The sequence below is a fragment of the Scylla paramamosain genome, chromosome 20 (assembly GCF_035594125.1).
Source record: "Scylla paramamosain isolate STU-SP2022 chromosome 20, ASM3559412v1, whole genome shotgun sequence".
NCBI classification, from domain to species: Eukaryota; Metazoa; Arthropoda; class Malacostraca; order Decapoda; family Portunidae; genus Scylla; species Scylla paramamosain.
Window position 1 is genome coordinate 16,361,495 of NC_087170.1, and position 17,493 is coordinate 16,378,987.

The 17,493-nt window shown below is 41.5% G+C and overlaps 3 protein-coding genes, 1 long non-coding RNA gene and 2 other non-coding genes across 6 annotated transcripts; 3 read left to right on the top strand and 3 right to left on the bottom strand.

Annotated features, from left to right (window-relative positions):
* The first annotated feature begins 2,955 nt into the window (after nt 1–2,955).
* On the top strand, nt 2,956–5,183 carry LOC135110478 (uncharacterized). Its single transcript, XR_010273290.1, has 2 exons — nt 2,956–3,086; nt 4,251–5,183. It is a non-coding gene; the product is annotated as an uncharacterized LOC135110478 (long non-coding RNA).
* A 3,183-nt stretch (nt 5,184–8,366) lies between these two features.
* LOC135110770 (uncharacterized) lies at nt 8,367–9,793 on the bottom strand. Its single transcript, XM_064023375.1, has 2 exons — nt 9,755–9,793; nt 8,367–9,130 (listed from the first exon to the last, which is right to left on the bottom strand). The coding sequence occupies exons 1-2, from the start codon at nt 9,755–9,757 to the stop codon at nt 8,618–8,620; spliced, it is 516 nt and encodes a 171-aa protein (XP_063879445.1). The 5' UTR covers nt 9,758–9,793; the 3' UTR covers nt 8,367–8,617.
* A 2,419-nt stretch (nt 9,794–12,212) lies between these two features.
* LOC135110122 (keratin, type I cytoskeletal 9-like) lies at nt 12,213–15,046 on the bottom strand. Its single transcript, XM_064022079.1, has 2 exons — nt 14,972–15,046; nt 12,213–12,725 (listed from the first exon to the last, which is right to left on the bottom strand). The coding sequence occupies exons 1-2, from the start codon at nt 15,044–15,046 to the stop codon at nt 12,213–12,215; spliced, it is 588 nt and encodes a 195-aa protein (XP_063878149.1).
* On the top strand, nt 12,890–12,961 carry Trnap-agg (transfer RNA proline (anticodon AGG)). The gene has a single exon. It is a non-coding gene; the product is annotated as a tRNA-Pro (tRNA).
* A 761-nt stretch (nt 15,047–15,807) lies between the features above and the next one.
* On the bottom strand, nt 15,808–17,400 carry LOC135110771 (uncharacterized). Its single transcript, XM_064023376.1, has 2 exons — nt 17,040–17,400; nt 15,808–16,483 (listed from the first exon to the last, which is right to left on the bottom strand). The coding sequence occupies exons 1-2, from the start codon at nt 17,040–17,042 to the stop codon at nt 16,121–16,123; spliced, it is 366 nt and encodes a 121-aa protein (XP_063879446.1). The 5' UTR covers nt 17,043–17,400; the 3' UTR covers nt 15,808–16,120.
* On the top strand, nt 16,647–16,718 carry Trnap-agg (transfer RNA proline (anticodon AGG)). The gene has a single exon. It is a non-coding gene; the product is annotated as a tRNA-Pro (tRNA).
* Nucleotides 17,401–17,493: the final 93 nt, after the last annotated feature.

The following is a 17,493-nucleotide window of genomic DNA, read 5'->3' on the forward strand; positions in this document are numbered from 1 at the left end:
AGACTTTAAAACAGTGTAAATGTACAACATACCCAAAGGAAACTGTCTGGGCAGCCTGGCAGGGGGTAAAGAAGAATCTGTGTCAATATTTTGGTGAAAGCTTTCTGTCAATACACCAGGCAAAGCTTTCCCTTCACCCTTTGACAACTAATAATAACATACCAGTTGCTACTTCATCTGAGTAAAAAAGATTAACACCTTAGCACAACAGGCGCTAAAGAATCTGAACCAGCCGTACATTTAATCGCTAATGGTGCCTTTCAAAACTACACATTTAATAACTAAGGCTAACCACTACGCCTTGTCTCACTATAAGAATAAACATACAAAGAAAATCCACAGTTCATTCTCCCCGTGTCTTTTAATTGCTTCTTACGACACGCTTGTTACTCCTACACTGGCATTTTCTAGGGGTGTGTTGTGTGGTCATCGTCTGCAAGTTAAATGGATCTGTTTGTCTATGGCCGTTCTCTTTCATTGAAGGTAGGGGTGAAAGGAGGGTATGTGTGGAGTCAGGATGGTAAAGAGTTGATGCAGTGTGTTTTTGTGGGGGAACGTTGTGATGATGATGTTGCTGCTACTGATTATGCTAGGAGTAGATTGTTGTTGTTGTTGTTGTTGTTGTTGTTGTTGTTGTTGTTGTTGTTGTTGTTGTTACCTTATCTTTCTTCCTTTTTTTCCTTTATTCCTTCCTTTCTTATTTACTTACTTACTCACTACTACTACTACTACTACTACTACTACTACTACTACTACTACTACCATGATCACCACAAACGAATTTTTTATGCACGGTCATTGGCGTCCCTGTGTTCTCTCCCCTCCCTTCCCTTCCCCCATTCCTTCACTTCCCTTCCTCCACTCCTCCCCTCCTTCCTCTCTCCCCAAGCCCTCCTCTCGTCCCTACTCTCTCCCCAAGCCCTCCTCTCCTCCCTCCTCTCTCTCCAAGCCCTCCTCTCCTCCCTCCCTTTTCTCTTTGCATCATATACTAACAAACAGACAGACGTTACGAACAATTACATCGAGTGACCTTTAAGAGAGAGAGAGAGAGAGAGAGAGAGAGAGAGAGAGAGAGAGAGAGAGAGAGAGAGAGAGAGAGAGAGAGAGAGAGAGAGAGAGAGATAATAAAACAACACCTTCACTCCAGGCTAGTCTTACCTCGTCATTATCATCACCACCATCACCATTATCATCATCACCATCAATAGCGTCATCTTCACACCCACAAACAAACACTCTCTCCCTTTCTCCTGCATTAACCATCTGCTACTTGTATTCAACGTGGCCAGTACTGGAGAGGCAAGGGAACTAAAAATGGCATCTATCCCTTAAAACCAATAGAAGTAGGCATATCGTTAGAAACCCCAATTAAAACACCCATAAAACCCTAAAACAACATAAAAAACCTTCAGAACCATACTTTTAGAACTTCCTTTAAAACACCTTAGAATAATTTTCAGAACCACCTTAATATCTCTTCAGAATAGTCCTAGAATCGGTTTTTTATGACCATCACATCTCTTAGAATCTTCTTTAGAATTCCTTTAGAACTCTGCTTATATCCCTTTTTAGAACCTCCCTCAGAACCCTCTCTCAGAATTCTATTATATGTTCTTCTATATAGTCTAGTTTCTACTCAGGTAATTCTCAGAGCTTCAGTTACCTGCACGACCTTCCTTTACCTCAAGACATTTCATTATTATTCTCTACTCGCTGCGGGAAATGTGCAGTAAATAGAACCAATCACCTTGGACTTTCCTTTACGTTATGGAACAATGATGAGATAGATAACAATCACAAACAGTCGCGGAAGCACAATCACACCTCCAATTGTTTTTTTTTTTTTTTTCCTTTCACCTGTAGACTTTCCTGAATGGTTGTGAACACGAGATTGAACTCCACTGCTGTAATTTAATTTAGGATTCACTGCATTAATATAGCCACTTTAATGATCCTTTTAATACTATTTGACACATCTTTATTTAATTATTAACCACTCCGGGATGTTTTTTTTTTACTTGTTCTGCAGCCACCTCCATAGATTGTACTGGCTAGAAATTAGAAAATCTATTCTTTTAAACTCCTTCTTTCTTGTAAATGCTTATAAAGATTCCTTATATTGCTTTTAGTGATGTGAATTGTGGTATATCGCATTGAAAGGGTTAGCAAAACATATTTAGAACCTCCCATAAACTTTCATAAATGCTATTGTTTCCCTTGTGGAATGCAAAATAAAACCCCAATGTTGTAACTTACCCTTAGTTGGGAATCACTGCCTTAGTAGAACCCCATTACGAATACATTAACAATAGATCCTCTTGCTTATCATTAGAATCTCCTACAAACTTTCTGAAATGCCGTTGTTACCCTTGTTGATTGTCCCTGGTGTATAAAAAGCGTACTTCTATTTGGGTGTCACTGTTTAATAGGACCCCATTGACAATACATCAGCAATAGATCATCTTGCTTATCTTTAGAACCTCCTTGAATAGAACCTCTCTCAGCAGCTTTTATAACAGAACTCTTATGGGAAGATAAAATAAGGAAATTGTGAGAGAGAGAGAGAGAGAGAGAGAGAGAGAGAGAGAGAGAGAGAGAGAGAGAGAGAGAGAGAGAGAGAGAGAGAGAGGATACTAAGGTGTGAATTGGAGTAAATATTGTGTAAGCAGAAGAGGAAAGGTAGCAGGGTGTGGGAAGGCAAAAGGTGTGGTCTACGCAGGGGAGGGAGAGGGGCTTTCAGGAAGGGAGAGGAGGAGGAAGAGGGAGGGAGGAAGGGAGAGGGGAAATGTGTGTGTAAATAGAAGTTTTAAGCACGTAAGATGTAGCAAGGTAATTGGTGGACCAGAGGGATTACTGCTTAGAGAGGTGGAGTGGGGTGGAGTGGAGGGGAGTGGGGAGGAGGGTGGAGTGTTTGTCAACTTTCGTAGAGTAGTCATGTGGGCGTGTTTGGGGTGTGTTAGGGGTGTGGGAGGGCGGTGAAGTATTTAAGGAGTCATGTGTGAGTGTAGCTGCACACACTCCACAGTACCTTCCACCTGAGCTGTACACCTGAGTCTCACCTGAGCTTATTACCTCAGCCAGCCATGGTAAGCTGCACTGCCTCAGCTCTACTTGATTAACGTGTTCCTTCTTGGTGTTTGTGATCGGTTATTCAGTGGTTTGATTTGCTGTTTTTCATCCTCCTTACTGTAGTTAGCTTGCTTTTAATTATAGCTTCCTTCGTTTATATTATAGTTTTCTTCCTTTAATAACTTTCTTCCTTTATATGTTAGCTTTATTCCTTTACATGATAGCTTTCTTCCTTTATGTTATAGTTTTCTTCCATTATATATTAAGTTTCTTCCTTTATATTATAATTCTCTTCCTTTATATGTTAACTTTCTTCCTTAATATTATAACTTTCTTTCTTAGTATTGTAGCTATTTTTTACATTAAAACTATATTTACTTATACTTAATAGTTATGTTGTAATTTCCTTATTTACTCTTTAATGAGTATATTTGCACTGTCGCCATCTTCTTTTCCTCTGTAGTTTTCTTCATTAACACTGTGGCTAGTTTTCCCGTAATCCCGTAGCTAATATAGTGCATCAATCAAACAACTTAATTAGGATCTACAGGTCTGCTGCTGCTTATATTTCATCTGTCTTCACTTGCACAATTTTTTTAGTTTCTTTAATGGAAGTAAGAGTGATATATTTAATTTTCTATTTAAATTATAAGAACGGTAGAAGTTTTACATATCGCGTCTTAGTTTACAATCATGAAATACTGAACGTAAAATGTTTTTTTTTTAAGTTTTCTTGTTTAAACATTTACAAATGGCACATATATATTTTTTCTATTGTGCCTCCTCATAAAACCGCCTTCGCTGTGTGTATAGGTAAATTCAGCGGACTTACTCAAGTTATCTATTTCTCAAATCCCGTTTCTCGCTGGACTACACGAGTACTTGTCTTAGAAAACAAGATGACAAAATGCCTCTCTTAAAAGTGAGAGTAAAGATAATATCCTCGACTTACGTCACGTGATAAGAGGCCACGATTAGCTCTGCTTCAGGAGGCACCGAGGGAACAGTAGCGGAGGGAATGAAGTGGTGTAGGTGATGACACAGAGCTCAACAGAAAACGGAAAGCAGAGAGAGAGAGAGAGAGAGAGAGAGAGAGAGAGGGGGGGGGGGGGCGGGGGATGAGGAGGGTATTCAACATATACAACACAACCACATCTTTTTCTTCCTCTTCAAAACAACAGAAGGTCGCATTTTTCTTCGCCGGGCTCCTCGTCCTCATGTTCGTCGCCTCGTCCTTTGGGACTCCTGAGGTGTCATCCCACGCCTCCTTCTCCTCGGGCGCCAGCCACGGACACATTCCCGTGCACAGGCCCAGGCCCTACAGACCAGTGCACAGACCCCGCCCTCACAGCGGCGGGTATGGCGGGTCAGCCGTTGGGAACGCAAACTTCAACCTTGGCGGTCCTCGTTACCACCGCTAGGGAGTAAGCGAGGGAGTTTTGGGTCTTCCTTTACTTGACTAACTGTTACTGTCTTTCACTGTACCCTCGTCGTGGGATTTTTCCCCCATTATCTCTTCCTTTGTTCTCTATACTCACTTCCCACGTAGTTTTCTTATACTACTATTCTTCTTTGAATTCTTTCTGTTGTTTCGTTTTATTTTATGTTCTTTGCTAGTTTGTTATTTTGTGTCTCATTCCTACACGTCGTGCTCACACTAGTATTCCTTCAACTTTTTTTTTATCTTTTACTTTCTCATCTAATATTTTTCCATCTCTCCTTTTTCATTCCTTTTTATGTTATGTTTTCGTTAATTCCTTTTATCACCTGTACCATCTGTTCACACCTGTTGCCTCATTATTGCCTCATCGCCTCACCTGTGTCTTCTCTCAGGTATGGACTTTCTAAAATCCAGCCTGTTTAGTAGCACACCTGTTGGTTAACCATTTCCTTCATGTGTAAGACCACACTTATCTGTGTCTCTTAGTTATTGCACACATACTGTACACATAGAAAAAAAAATAATAAAATCAATATTGGCTACTTTTCGTTACCATAGTTGTGTTAAACTTTATTTTTCGCTGATTAATTTTCTTTGTTAACTCAATACTTATGATAATGTAACTCCAAATTGTTCCAAATTCTCAGTATAAAATAAAATTATGAAAATACTATATATGGTGTTTTTGTATGCTGTATTGGTGTACGAGATCTGAGTGTCTTAAACTGAGTGCAGTGAGGAGTGAATGGAAGAAAACTTGTGTATGTTATTTCATCTCACAGGAATCTGTATTCGTCCATAAGTGAGTTTGCTTTTCAGCAGCAGATGTAAAGCTGAATAGCACAGTGAGGTGAAAAGAGAAAAATCTCAAATTTCTAAGAAAAAGAGAAGGAGAGACAGAAGAAATACTCAGCATATGGGAAAATAAGATAGAAATACAAATGGCTTCTCTATAAACAAAGAATTCAGAAAAGAAAGTGTAAAAATGAAGCAAATGAAGTTTTCAATATATATATATATATATATATATATATATATATATATATATATATATATATATATATATATATATATATATATATATATATATATATAACAACCGAATAGCTTGCTAAAATAACGAATAAATAAAAATGTAGGCAAAAAAGAAAAAAAATCTTAAAATGTAATCCTTAGATTATAATTTTCTACTTAGGTTACGTTTTCTTCAAAGTTTCGTGGAACACTAAAAAGAAAAGTACCAGAAACGAAAATGGGATGGATGAATAAAGGGAAATATACAACTGACACTTTTCGTTGATCGTTTTAATATTGGCTTATCTTCGCCATCGGTACTGTTTATCCAGCTGGTCTCGATAAACACGCAGGGGAGTACACACACACACACACACACACACACACACACAAACAGACAAGCATGTAGGGAGAGAGAGAGAGAGAGAGAGAGAGAGAGAGAGAGAGAGAGAGAGAGAGAGAGAGAGAGAGAGAGAGAGAGAGAGAGAGAGAGAGAGAGAGAGAGAGAGAGATTAGATTAGATTAGATTCACACTAGTTCTTCCCTTTTATTTTCTTGTTGTGTGCTTGTCATATGGAGTCATTTGATTCACTTGCCGTAGGTGATTGGACGGCCGTTGGAACCACTGTTGGAACCGCCGTGGCCGCCGTTGAAACCTCCATTGAAACCTCTTATATACCACTGCCTCAGTAGTCACACGCCGCCTCGTCCTTCCTACTACTGTTCCTCCATGTTCATTGATCATGTATTTTCTTCATCATTCTCTCCACCGCAGAGGACAAAAAAGTGCAGGCAATCCGTAGAAGCAGCAAGCAAGGAAGGTTATCTTTGCTTGTGGTTAGAAGAGGAGGCAGTTGTGTGTGGGATCAGCTGCTAGGAAGGAAAATTTCAGCCTTGGAGGCCTTCGCTATCACCGCCAGGAAGTGAGCGAAGGAGTCTTGAGTCTTCATTTACCAAACTACTTATCACCGCGTCCATTTTGGGAGGGAAGGGGTCTTAAGGTGCGCTGGTTCGAATCCTGGTCATGACCTGAGGGAAGGAAGGGCATGCACTCTTGGTAACCGTTCTCAAGTGCCAAATCCAAAGTACTTCATTAGAAGAAAACGTGGTAGCACTGATGGAGTAGGGAAACTGGACGTAAAGTTGGATCCATCTTTACGAAATAGGGCCTCTGGCAAAGGAAAAAAAAAATGACAGGTGCCAGTCCGTAAAGAACAGAGCCGAAAGAATCATTAAAAAAAATCATACGAGAAGTTTGTTGAAATCTCTTTGTAAGATTTCAGATTATTGCAAGAAGGAAATATAAAAGAAGATAGGGAGTTCCAGAGCTTACCGGTTAACTCCTTCATTAGGGAAGTTCACAGAATAGGACAAACAAAAAGTAGAAAGTCTTGCGCAGCGAGAATGAGGGGAGGCATGCAGTGAGAAAGATCAGAAGAGCAGTTAGTGTGAAAGTAGCGAAAGGAGTTTCCATGTCTATTCCTCATTAATGACCACGTGGTGACTATGTGGTGACCTAAGTGGGCGGCTGGGTCTCCTGTGGGTATCCTTGCCGAGTTATAATTGCATAGGGCGCCGAGTGAGGAAAATTCCGTAGGGGAAGGTTCCATCAAGACTATTTTGAAGTGCTTTGAAATGATGGACGCAATGGAAACACATTTCACAGTACATATCCAGTACTTGTGTTATTAATGTATTGTGGTAACGAAGTAAGAAAAGGATCTGTTTTTCAAGGATAAATATATTTGAGGAGATAACTATATCTGTCAACCACAATGGTGAGTGACCCCGCCGCCTGACTGCTAACCCAGGCAGGTCAGATTCCTGCCACCTGTCGTCGCATTAGGTCCTGGATGCGGCGTATCCAATGGACGTCCTGCAGGGCGTTCCCGTACCTCAGGGGCGGATCTCACCACATTAGTCAAGTATTGAGAAGCATTTCCTCTTGTGGTTCCTGGAGTTTTGGAGCGTTCGTCCAGTTTGTTGTTTAATGATGGTTTTTATTGTTTGCCATGGACATCTTGCTGGTTGCTGGCCTGAGGAGTTACTGAGTCTCAATGGGTAACAAACCTTTTCATTCACTGAGCGGGGAAGAACGATACCCCTATTCAAAGTTGGCAGCTCTGGGTTAGTGAAAATCTGACGGATACAGATCAGAACGTCTAGGTTCATAGAAACTTTTTTAGCAAAAGCTGAGAAGAAAAGTTATTATTTTAGATTATTAGTAAAGGACATACCGATGATGTTCAGTGCAGGAAAAGGGCACAACTGAATATCGCTGAAGAAGAGGGAGAGTACATTGTGTCGAATAGATAGATCAAGGAACTGGGTCTTTGAGACGTTGGACATAACTTTTGTTTTGCCCCATTGGAATATTTTGGGTCAAAGTAAGGTGTTCTATGGTTTATCTTCGTGAGTTGCTTAATTCCTGAGTTACTGGACGCCTAACAAAAACGTGGAAAATGCAGGGTGGTTTCGTCACCTGTACAGGTGATTAATTTTCAAACACGTGCGAAAGACTTATACATCCATTAAAATCAGTTACCATCTCTTAAAGTCTATAAAAAGGAGAATATTGGCATAGGAATATTTATTTAGAACAGATATATTTACCTTTAGTTTTCTTTTCATCCCTTTTTAAGTTTTCTTCTTTCTCTTCCCTCATGTCTGAAAGTTATTTAGATTTTGCGTTTCATTATTATTCTTTTTCTTTCCTTTTTTTCTTATGTCAACCATTCAAAGTTCGGAATAGGATTTCTTCAAAGTTTCAGCTAATACTAAAAGCAAAATTACCAGGAAAGAAAATGGAATAGATGAATAAAGGGATACATACAGACAGACACGTTTTTGTTTATCGTTTTAATATTGACTCATCTTCACATCAAAAATGTTTACACAGCTGACCTTGGTACACACTCAGAGGCGTAAACACACAGACAAACATATATGAAGAGAGAGAGAGAGAGAGAGAGAGAGAGAGAGAGAGAGAGAGAGAGAGAGAGAGAGAGAGAGAGAGAGAGAGAGAGATTAGGTTCAAAATAGTTTTTCCCTTTCATCTTCCTGTCGTGTGTTTGTCATCTAGGGTCCTTTAGTTCACTTGCCGTAGGTGATGGGACGGCCGTTGGAGCCGCCGTTGGAACCGCCGTGACCGCCGTTGAAACCTCCGTTGGAACCTCCATTTCCGCCGTTGGAACCATAACCACCACTGGAGCCACCATTGAGGCCGCCGTTGGAATTACCGTATCTTCCGTTGGATCCACCATTGAACCCTCCGTTAGAACCGCCATGTCCGCCGTTGGAACCCCCATTGGAACCATAACCTCCATTGGAGTCACCGTTGAAGCCGCCGTTGGAACCACTGTTGAACCCGCCGTTGGTACCGCCGTAGCGGCCGTTGCCTCCGTTGCGGCCGTTGCTGCCAAAGCCGTTGCTTCCTCCATTGCCTCCATATCTGCCTCCGTTTCCTCCGTTGCCTCCATGTCTGCCTCCGTTTCCTCCGTGACCGTTTCTTTCGTTACCGCTGCTGGAGGAGGAATAGGACAGGTCGGGCTCCCCGCAGCACACGCCCAGCAGCAGCACCAATCCAGCACAGGCCAACAGAACCCTCTGTTGTGTGGGAGGGAGGGGAAAGGTGCTGTTAGCTCTACGATTTGTGCTAGAAAAACATCAACAGCAACACTGCTACAACTGTACTACCTATTACTACTAAAACTACTGCTACTATCTGTAATACAATCCTCATTTTATTCAGCTTAGAAAATTCTTGACTATTAGGCGGCTTGATAGTCTAGGGGTATGATTCTTGCTTAGGATACAAGAAGTCCAGGGTAGAAATCCCAGTCAGGTCCAGTGAAAAAAAAAGTTTTTTTTTATTATGCCTTCTCTTCCTTTGAGCTAAGAGTGTCCCAGCATAATCTATTGTCTTAAACATATTGGAGAAAGTGAGAAGGAGAGAGAGAGAGAGAGAGAGAAAGAGAGAGAGAGAGAGAGAGAGAGAGAGAGAGAGAGAGAGAGAGAGAGAGAGAGAGAGAGAGAGCATCTTAATGAGGGGTGAATAAAGAAGTAATAATAGGAAATCAACAAATGCAGAAATAAGGAATTGCATGGTTATAGACTAAAAAAAAAGACCATAAGAAAAAAAAAAGTGACAGTCAAAGAGAAACAGAAACAAGACAGAAAAGAGACAGCACCAAACAAACAAGAAGGCAAGCAGTGTTCTTTACAACCCACCATGTTTAGTCGTGTAGAGGAGTGGAGACAAACGAGAACTCTGCCGAAGAAGCTGCTCAACAATCCTTATATACCACTGCCTCAGTTGTCACACGCCGCCTCTTCCTTCCTACTACCGCTTCTCCACGCTCATTAATCATGTATTTTCTTCATCATTCTTTCCACCGCAGAGGGAAAAAAAGTGCAGGCAATCCGTAGAAGCAGCAAACAAGGAAGGTCATCTTTGCTTGTGGTTAGGAGAGGAGGCAGCGTGTATGTGGGATCAGCCACTAGGAAGGAAAATTTCAACCTTGGAGGTATTCGCTACCACCCCCAGGAAGTGAACAAAGGAGTCTTGAGTTTTCATTTACCTAACTACCTATCACCGCGTCCATTTTGGGAGGAAAGGGGTCCTTAGGTACATTGGTTTGAATGTTGGTCATGATCCGGGGGAAGGAATGGCATCCATTCTTGGTAACGGTTCTCAAATGCCGAATCCAAAGTCCTTCACCAGGAAAAGCTGTCCTAACCCTGATGGAGTAGGGAAACCGGACGTAAAATCGATCCATCTTTACGAAATGCGGTCTCTGGCCAAGGGATACGAAACGAGCAGGAAAAAAGGCACACTACAGGTGGCAGTTCCTAATGAACAGAGCCGAAAAAAATAAAAATCAGACAAGAAGTTTCTTAAAATCTCCTTGTAAGAGTTCAAATAACTGGAAAGAAGAAATAGAAAAGAAGATAGGGAGTTCCAGAGTTTAATGTTTAACTCTTGCATTAGGGAGGTTCACATAATAGGACAAAGAGAAAGTAGAAAGTCTTGTGTAGCGAGAATGAGGGGAGGCATGTAGTGAGGAAGATCAGAAGAGCAATTAGTGTGAAAGTCTCAATAGGAGTTTTCATGTCTGTGTCTTTCATTAATGACCACATGGTGACTATGTGGTGACCTGAGTGGGCAGCTGGATCTCCTGTGCATATATCCATCCCTCCAGGATAGCATAGGGGACTGAGTGACAAAAATTCCGTAGTAGGTTCCTTCAAAACTTTATTGGCGTGCTATGAGATGCTGGACGCAATTTAAACACATTTCATAGTACATATCCAGTACTTGTTGTGTTGTTACTGTAATGTGGCAACGAAGTAAGACAAGGATCTGCATCTCAAGGACAAGTATGTTTGAGGAGATAACTGGCAAGTACAGTGATGTGTGACCCCACCGCCTGTCCGCTGACCCAGGCAGGTCAGATTCCTGTCACCCATCGTCGCGTTCGGTCCTGGATGCAACGTGTTTCAATGGACGTCCTGTGGGGCGTTCCCGTACCTCAGGGGCGAATCTCACCACATTGGTCAAGTATTGAAGAGCATTTCCTCTGGTTCTTCCTGGAATTTTGGAACGTTCGTCCAGTTTGTTGTTTAGTGATGTTTTTTCTTGTTTGCCATGGACACCTGAGGGGCTGCAGGGTCTCAAGGGGTGATGAACATTTTTTGTTTAATGAGTGAGGAGGAATGCTAAGGTTCATAGAAACTGTTTTAGCAAAAGCCAAGATGAAAAGTTTTTTTTTTTTTTATTATTAGTAAAAGACACTGATGATGTTCAGTGTAGAAGGACACAGTTAAATGCCACTGAAGAAGACGGGATAGTACACTGTGTCGAGTAGGTAGATGAAGGGAGTGGGTTTTCGAAACACTGAAGAACACCAAGTCTGTTTTGCCCCATTGCAGTTTTTTTTTTTATTTTTTTTAGGTCAAAGTAAGGTGTTCTGTGGTTTATCTTCGGAAGTTGCTTAATTCCTGAAGAACGGGACGACTAGCAAAAAACGTTGAAAAAGAAGGGTGGTTTTGTCAGCATAGGAGTCCCTAACCTGTGCAGTTGAACAATTTTCAAACACCTGTGAAAATAGATCCATGAAAATCAGTTACCATCCTTTAAAGTCTATAAAAAGGAGGACATTGGCATAGGAATGTTTATTTAAAACAGATATATTTATTTGTAAGGTTTTAATTCCTTTAGTTTTTCTTTCTTTCCATTTTTTAATTTTCTTCTTTCTCTTCTCTCATGTCTGAAAGTTATTTAGATTTTATGTATCATTATTTTTTTCTTTTCTTTTTTCTTATGTCAACCACTCAAAGTTCGGAATAGGATTTCTTCAAAGTTTCAGTGAATACTAAAAACAAAATTACCAGGAAAGAAAACGGAATAGGTGAATTAAAGGGATATACATATATATACAGACAAACACTTTTTGTTGATCGTTTTAATATTGACTCATCTTCACATCAAAAATGTTTACACAGCTGGCCTTGGTACACACATAGGGGCATACATACACAAACAAATATATATGAAGAGAGAGAGAGAGAGAGAGAGAGAGAGAGAGAGAGAGAGAGAGAGAGAGAGAGAGAGAGAGAGAGATTAGGTTCAAAATAGTTTTTCCCTTTCATCTTCCTGTCGTATGTTTGTCATCTAGAGTTCTTTGGTTCACTTGCCGTAGGTGATGGGACGGCCGTTGGAACCGCCGTTGGAACCGCCGTGACCGCCGTTGAAACCTCCGTTGGAACCTCCATTTCCGCCGTTGGAACCATAGCTACCATTGGAGCCACCGTTGAAGCCGCCGTTGGAATTACCGTATCTTCCGTTGGATCCACCATTGAACCCTCCGTTAGAACCTCCATGTCCGCCGTTGGAACCCCCATTGGAACCATAACCTCCATTGGAGCCACCGTTGAAGCCGCCGTTGGAACCACCGTTGAAACCGCCGTTGGTACCGCCGTAGCGGCCGTTGCCTCCGTTGCGGCCGTTGCTGCCAAACCCGTTGCTTCCTCCATTGCCTCCATATCTGCCTCCGTTTCCTCCGTTGCCACCATGTCCGCCTCCGTTTCCACCGTGGCCGTTCCTTCCGTTACCGCTGCTGGAGGAGGAATAGGACAGGTCGGGCGCCCCGCAGCACACGCCCAGCAGCAGCACCAAGGCAGCACAGGCCAACAGAACCCTCTGTTGTGTGGGAAGGAGGGGGAGAGGTGTTATTAGCTCTATTATTTTCTTCTACAAAAGCAACAATAGCAACATTGCTATCACTATACTATTACTACTAAAAACTACTACCTCTTATACAATCCTTATCTTATCCACCTCAAAAAAACTCCTCATGATCAGGCGGCCTGATGGTCTAGGGGTATGATTCTCGCTTAGGGTGCGAGAGGTCCCGGGTTCAAATCCCGGTCAGGCCCAGAGAAAAAATCTTTATTTTGTCTTCTCTTCCTTTAAGCTGAGAGTGTCCCAGCATAATCTTTTGCCTTAAATATGCTGGAGAAAGAGGGAGAGAGAGAGAGAATCATAATGAGGAGTGAATAAAGAGGGAATAATAAGAAATCGACAAATACAGAAATAAGGAATTACATGGTTCAAGAAGAGAAAAAGGACATAAGAAAAAAAAAGTGACAGTCAAAGAGAGACAGAAACAAGACTAAAAAGAGACAGCACCAAACAAACAAGAAGGCAAGCAGTGTTCTTCACAACCCACCATGTTTAGTTGTGTAGAGAAGTGGAGAACTCTGCCGATGAAGCTGCTCAACAAACCTTATATACCACTGCCTCAGTTGTCACACGCCGCCTCGTCCTTTCTACTACCGCTTCTCCACGCTCATTAATCATGTATTTTTTTCGTAATTTTTTTTCCACAGCAAAGAAAAAAAAAATAATTCAGGGAATCCGTAGAAGCGGCAAGGAAGGTCATCTTTACTTGTGGTTAGAAGGAGATAATGCAGCTTTTATGGGGATCAGGCACTGGCAAATCAAACTTCCGCCTTGGATATCCTTGCTACCACCTCCAGGAAATGCGCAAGGGAGTGTTGAGTGTTTCTTTACCTAACTACTTTCAATGTATCCTTATATCTTTACGTTGGAGGGTCTCTGTCCAAGGGATACAAAAATGGTGGAATGAAAGGCCCACTACAGGTGCCGGTCCCTACAGAATGGAGCCAAAAGAATCATCCAAAATTAGATTAGAAGTTTCTTGAAATGTCCTTCTTGAAAGTGTTCAATTCATAGGAAAGAGGAAATACAAAGGTAGACGGAGTTTTAGAATTCACTGATTAATTCTTCCATTAAGGAGGTTTACAGAACAGGACAGAGAGAGAAAGTAGAAAGTCTTGTGTTGCTGGGATGAGGGGAGGCATGCAGTCAGTAAAATCCGAAGAACAGTTATCGAGAAAGTAGCGGTAGGAGTTTTCACGCCTGTGTCTTTGATTGATGACCACGTGGTGACCATGTGGTGACCTGAGTGGCGGCTGGCTCCCCTATGGGTGTCCCGCACTACTCCAGTATTGTATAGGGCGCAGCTGGAGGAAAAATTCATTAAAACTGTATTGGAGTATTATAAAATGCTGGGGGTGATCGATACACATTTCTCAGTACATATTCAGCGCTTGAAGTAATATTTATGTATTGTGGTAACTAAGTATAAGAAGCATGTTTGTTTCAAGAATAACTGTGTTAATTAAGATAACTAGCTGGCAACTATAGTGGTGGGTCACTCTGCAGTAGGGAATTTTAGAAAGGCATTCTTTGTGCCTGGCTCTCTCAGTTGATTTTGGTATGTATAACAACATAAAAAACCTCACCGAAAGCCCTACAAAAAAATCACCAAGACTCAGTAACGAGGGCACATGAGATTCAGGGGCCGTATTATCAAAAATTCTTAAGTAGAGAGAGATTAGGCTTATCACAAACGTTATACTTGGTGTCGTGCTTAGCTTTGTGCTTACCACACCGAAAAGTTAAGCACGGTTCGGGGCGGGCTTACCTTTAAGAATTAACATTCCCGCCCGTCAAGGAGCCTGAGCCTGCCACCTCAAGAATTATCGGCCCCGAAAGGATGTTCTCGGTGACTTGAGTGACTCTGAATATTTGTATATACTTAGACTAAATCTTCAGGAGTGTTACTGGTGACACATTTTGTGGGAGATGTCTTGGAGAGCTCCACGGGGAGAAGTGATGCAGTGACGCTAGTAATATAATAATTTGTGTACTTTAGCCAATGGGAAATGCAGTTCTTCAGTAATGATGATCCTAGGCCTTCCTGTGTCCTGTTGTTACCGTGTCTCATTTACCTTTGTAGTAATAGAGGCCAATGCATTTTGTTTTATTTATTTATTTATTTATTTTATTTATTTATTTTTTTTTTTTTTGTAGCTAAGTGAGTGAAGCCCTTCAGGTTATATCTTTGCTCATATACTGACTGGACGACTACGGAGTTTCGCCATCGGTCCAGCTGGGTTTCCTTTATTGGTCTTTTCGGCCTTAAGGCTCATCATCTTCACCAGGAGAGAAAAATGTCAGGAAAGAAGGAGTTCCTGAGTGGTAGAGGCGCGGCCCCGATGACTCAAGGTCTTAAACAAAATATTCACACCTTGTGTGATACCTAATTAAAAAAAAAAAAAAATGTACTCATATCATCACAAAACCGAAGATGAATTTATTTTTTGTTATTTAATCCAAAACATTTCATAAGATTACAATATTAACGGGAAATTCACAAGCTTAATATTATACTGTTTTGCTGTCAACATTTCATACATCATTGGTTCTGAGCTTAAAAGTTCCAAAACTTAACGCAGCCTTAAGATCAATCTGAAGATGAGCACAAAGCCAACCAGAAACCTGAGAATCTTTGTCAATGCTGCCCCAGGAGATGGAAATCTGATGTAGCGCAGATGTGGTTAATACATTAAAAGAATATTCAAATCCCCCTTGTCTTACTCGCTTTGTCTTTCATTTTTTTCCACGTTTTCTTTGTTTATATTTCTGATTTTCTTAGATTATTATTTTATTCAATTGTTTATTATTATTATTATTATCATTATTATTATTATTATTATTATTATTATTATTATTATTATTATTATTATTATTATTGTAATTCAATTTTATTTTTAGTTTTTATTTTATTTGTTTCCTTTCATGTGTCCAGCTCACCAAATATAGGATACGTTTTCTTTGAAACTTAAGAAATGAGCAGGAAAAAAAAGCCACAAGGAAAAAAAAAAAAAACGGGATAGATGAATAAAAGTATATGTACAAACAGCAAATTTTATTGATCGTTTTGATACTGACTCATCATTGCCATCGGTAATGCTTACACGGCTGGCTTTGATACACACGCAGGGACACAAATACATGAAGGGAGACAGACAGACAGACAGACAGACAGACAGACAGAGAGAGAGAGAGAAAGAGAGAGAGAGAGAGAGAGAGAGAGAGAGAGAGAGAGAGAGAGAGAGAGAGAGAGAGAGAGAGAGAGAGAGGGAGAGAGAGGGAGAATGATTAGGTTACAATAGTTCTTCCCTTTCATCTTCCTGTCGTGTGTTTGTCATCTGGAGTCATTTGGTTCACTTGCCATAGGTGATGGGACGGCCGTTGGAACCGCCGTTTGTACCGGCGTGGCCGCCGTTAAAACCTCCATTGAAACCGCCGTTGGAACCCCCGTTGGAACCATAACCTCCATTTGAGCCACCGTTGGAGCCGCCATTAGATCCACCGTTGAACCCGCCATTGGAACCGTCATAGCGGCCGTTGCCTCCGTTGTTGCCGTTGCTGCCAAACCCGTTGCCTCCTCCGTGGCATCCGCTGCATCCGTGTCCACCTCCGTTTCCTCCGTGGCCGTTACCATTGGAGGAGTGGGAAGACAGGTCGGGCGCCCCAGAGCACACGCCCAGCAGCAGCACCACGCCAGCAAAAGCCAACAGAACCCTCTGTTGTGTGGGGAGAGGTGAGGTGATGTTAGCTGTACTGCTGCTGCTACAACAACAATAACAGCAACACTGCTACTACTATATTATTACTACCAAGACTACTGTTACTAATGCTGCTACAACTCACATCTTATCAAATTTACAAAACTTATATTTATAAGGTGGCCTGATGGTCTAGGGGTATGATTCTCGCTTAGGGTGCGAGAGGTCCCGGGTTCAAATCCCGGTCAGGCCCGGTGATACACTTATTCTTTATTTTGCCTTCTCTTCCTTCAAGCTGAGCGTGCCCGTGCAACCTGTATTGTCCAAAATGTAATGGAGAAAAACAGAGAAATAGAAAGAGAGATAGAAAGAAAGAACACACCATAACGAAGAGCATGTAAAAAGGGAATAAAGACTAACTAGCAAATATAGAAAAAAGAAATAAATTTTAAGAGGCAACGAAAAGTGCAACAGACAGAAAAGTCATCCAAGGAAAGAGAGAAACACTTTAAAGAGAGAGAGACGAACCAGACAAAGAAGACAAGCAAGCAAGCAAATGTTCTTCACAACCCACCATGTTTGGTCGTGTAAAGAAGTGGAGACGAGTGAGAACTCTGCCGATGAAGCTGCTCAGCAAACCTTATATACCACTGCCTCAGTTGTCACACACCGCCTCGTCCTCCCTTCTACTGGTCCTCCACGCTCATTAATCATGTGTTTTCTTCATCATTCTCCCCACCGCAAAGAAAAAAAAGTTAAGGCAATCCGCAAAAGCGGCAAGCAGGGAAGGTTACCTTTACTTGTGGTTAGAAGGAGAGGAGGCAGCGTGTATGGGTGATCAGGCACTGGCAACGGAAGCTTCAACCTTGGAGGTCCTTGCTACCACCGCCAGGAAGTGAGCGAGTGAGTGCTGAGTCTTCTTTCATCTAACTGTTTTTTCAATATATCCTTATATCTTTACGTAAGTGAGTCTTTGGCTAAGGGATATGACAGTGGTGGAAAAAAAAGGCCCACTACAAATGCCAGTC

What these genes read in the sequence shown, in the direction of transcription:
- LOC135110122 (XM_064022079.1), bottom strand. Translation starts at nt 15,046, where the DNA reads ATGATGAGCCTTAAGGCCGAAAAGACCAATAAAGGAAACCCAGCTGGA. An exon ending in CGAAACTCCGTAGTCGTCCA is followed by an intron (nt 12,726 to 14,971) that starts GTCAGTATATGA and finishes CCCACACAACAG; the next exon opens with AGGGTTCTGTTGGCCTGTGC.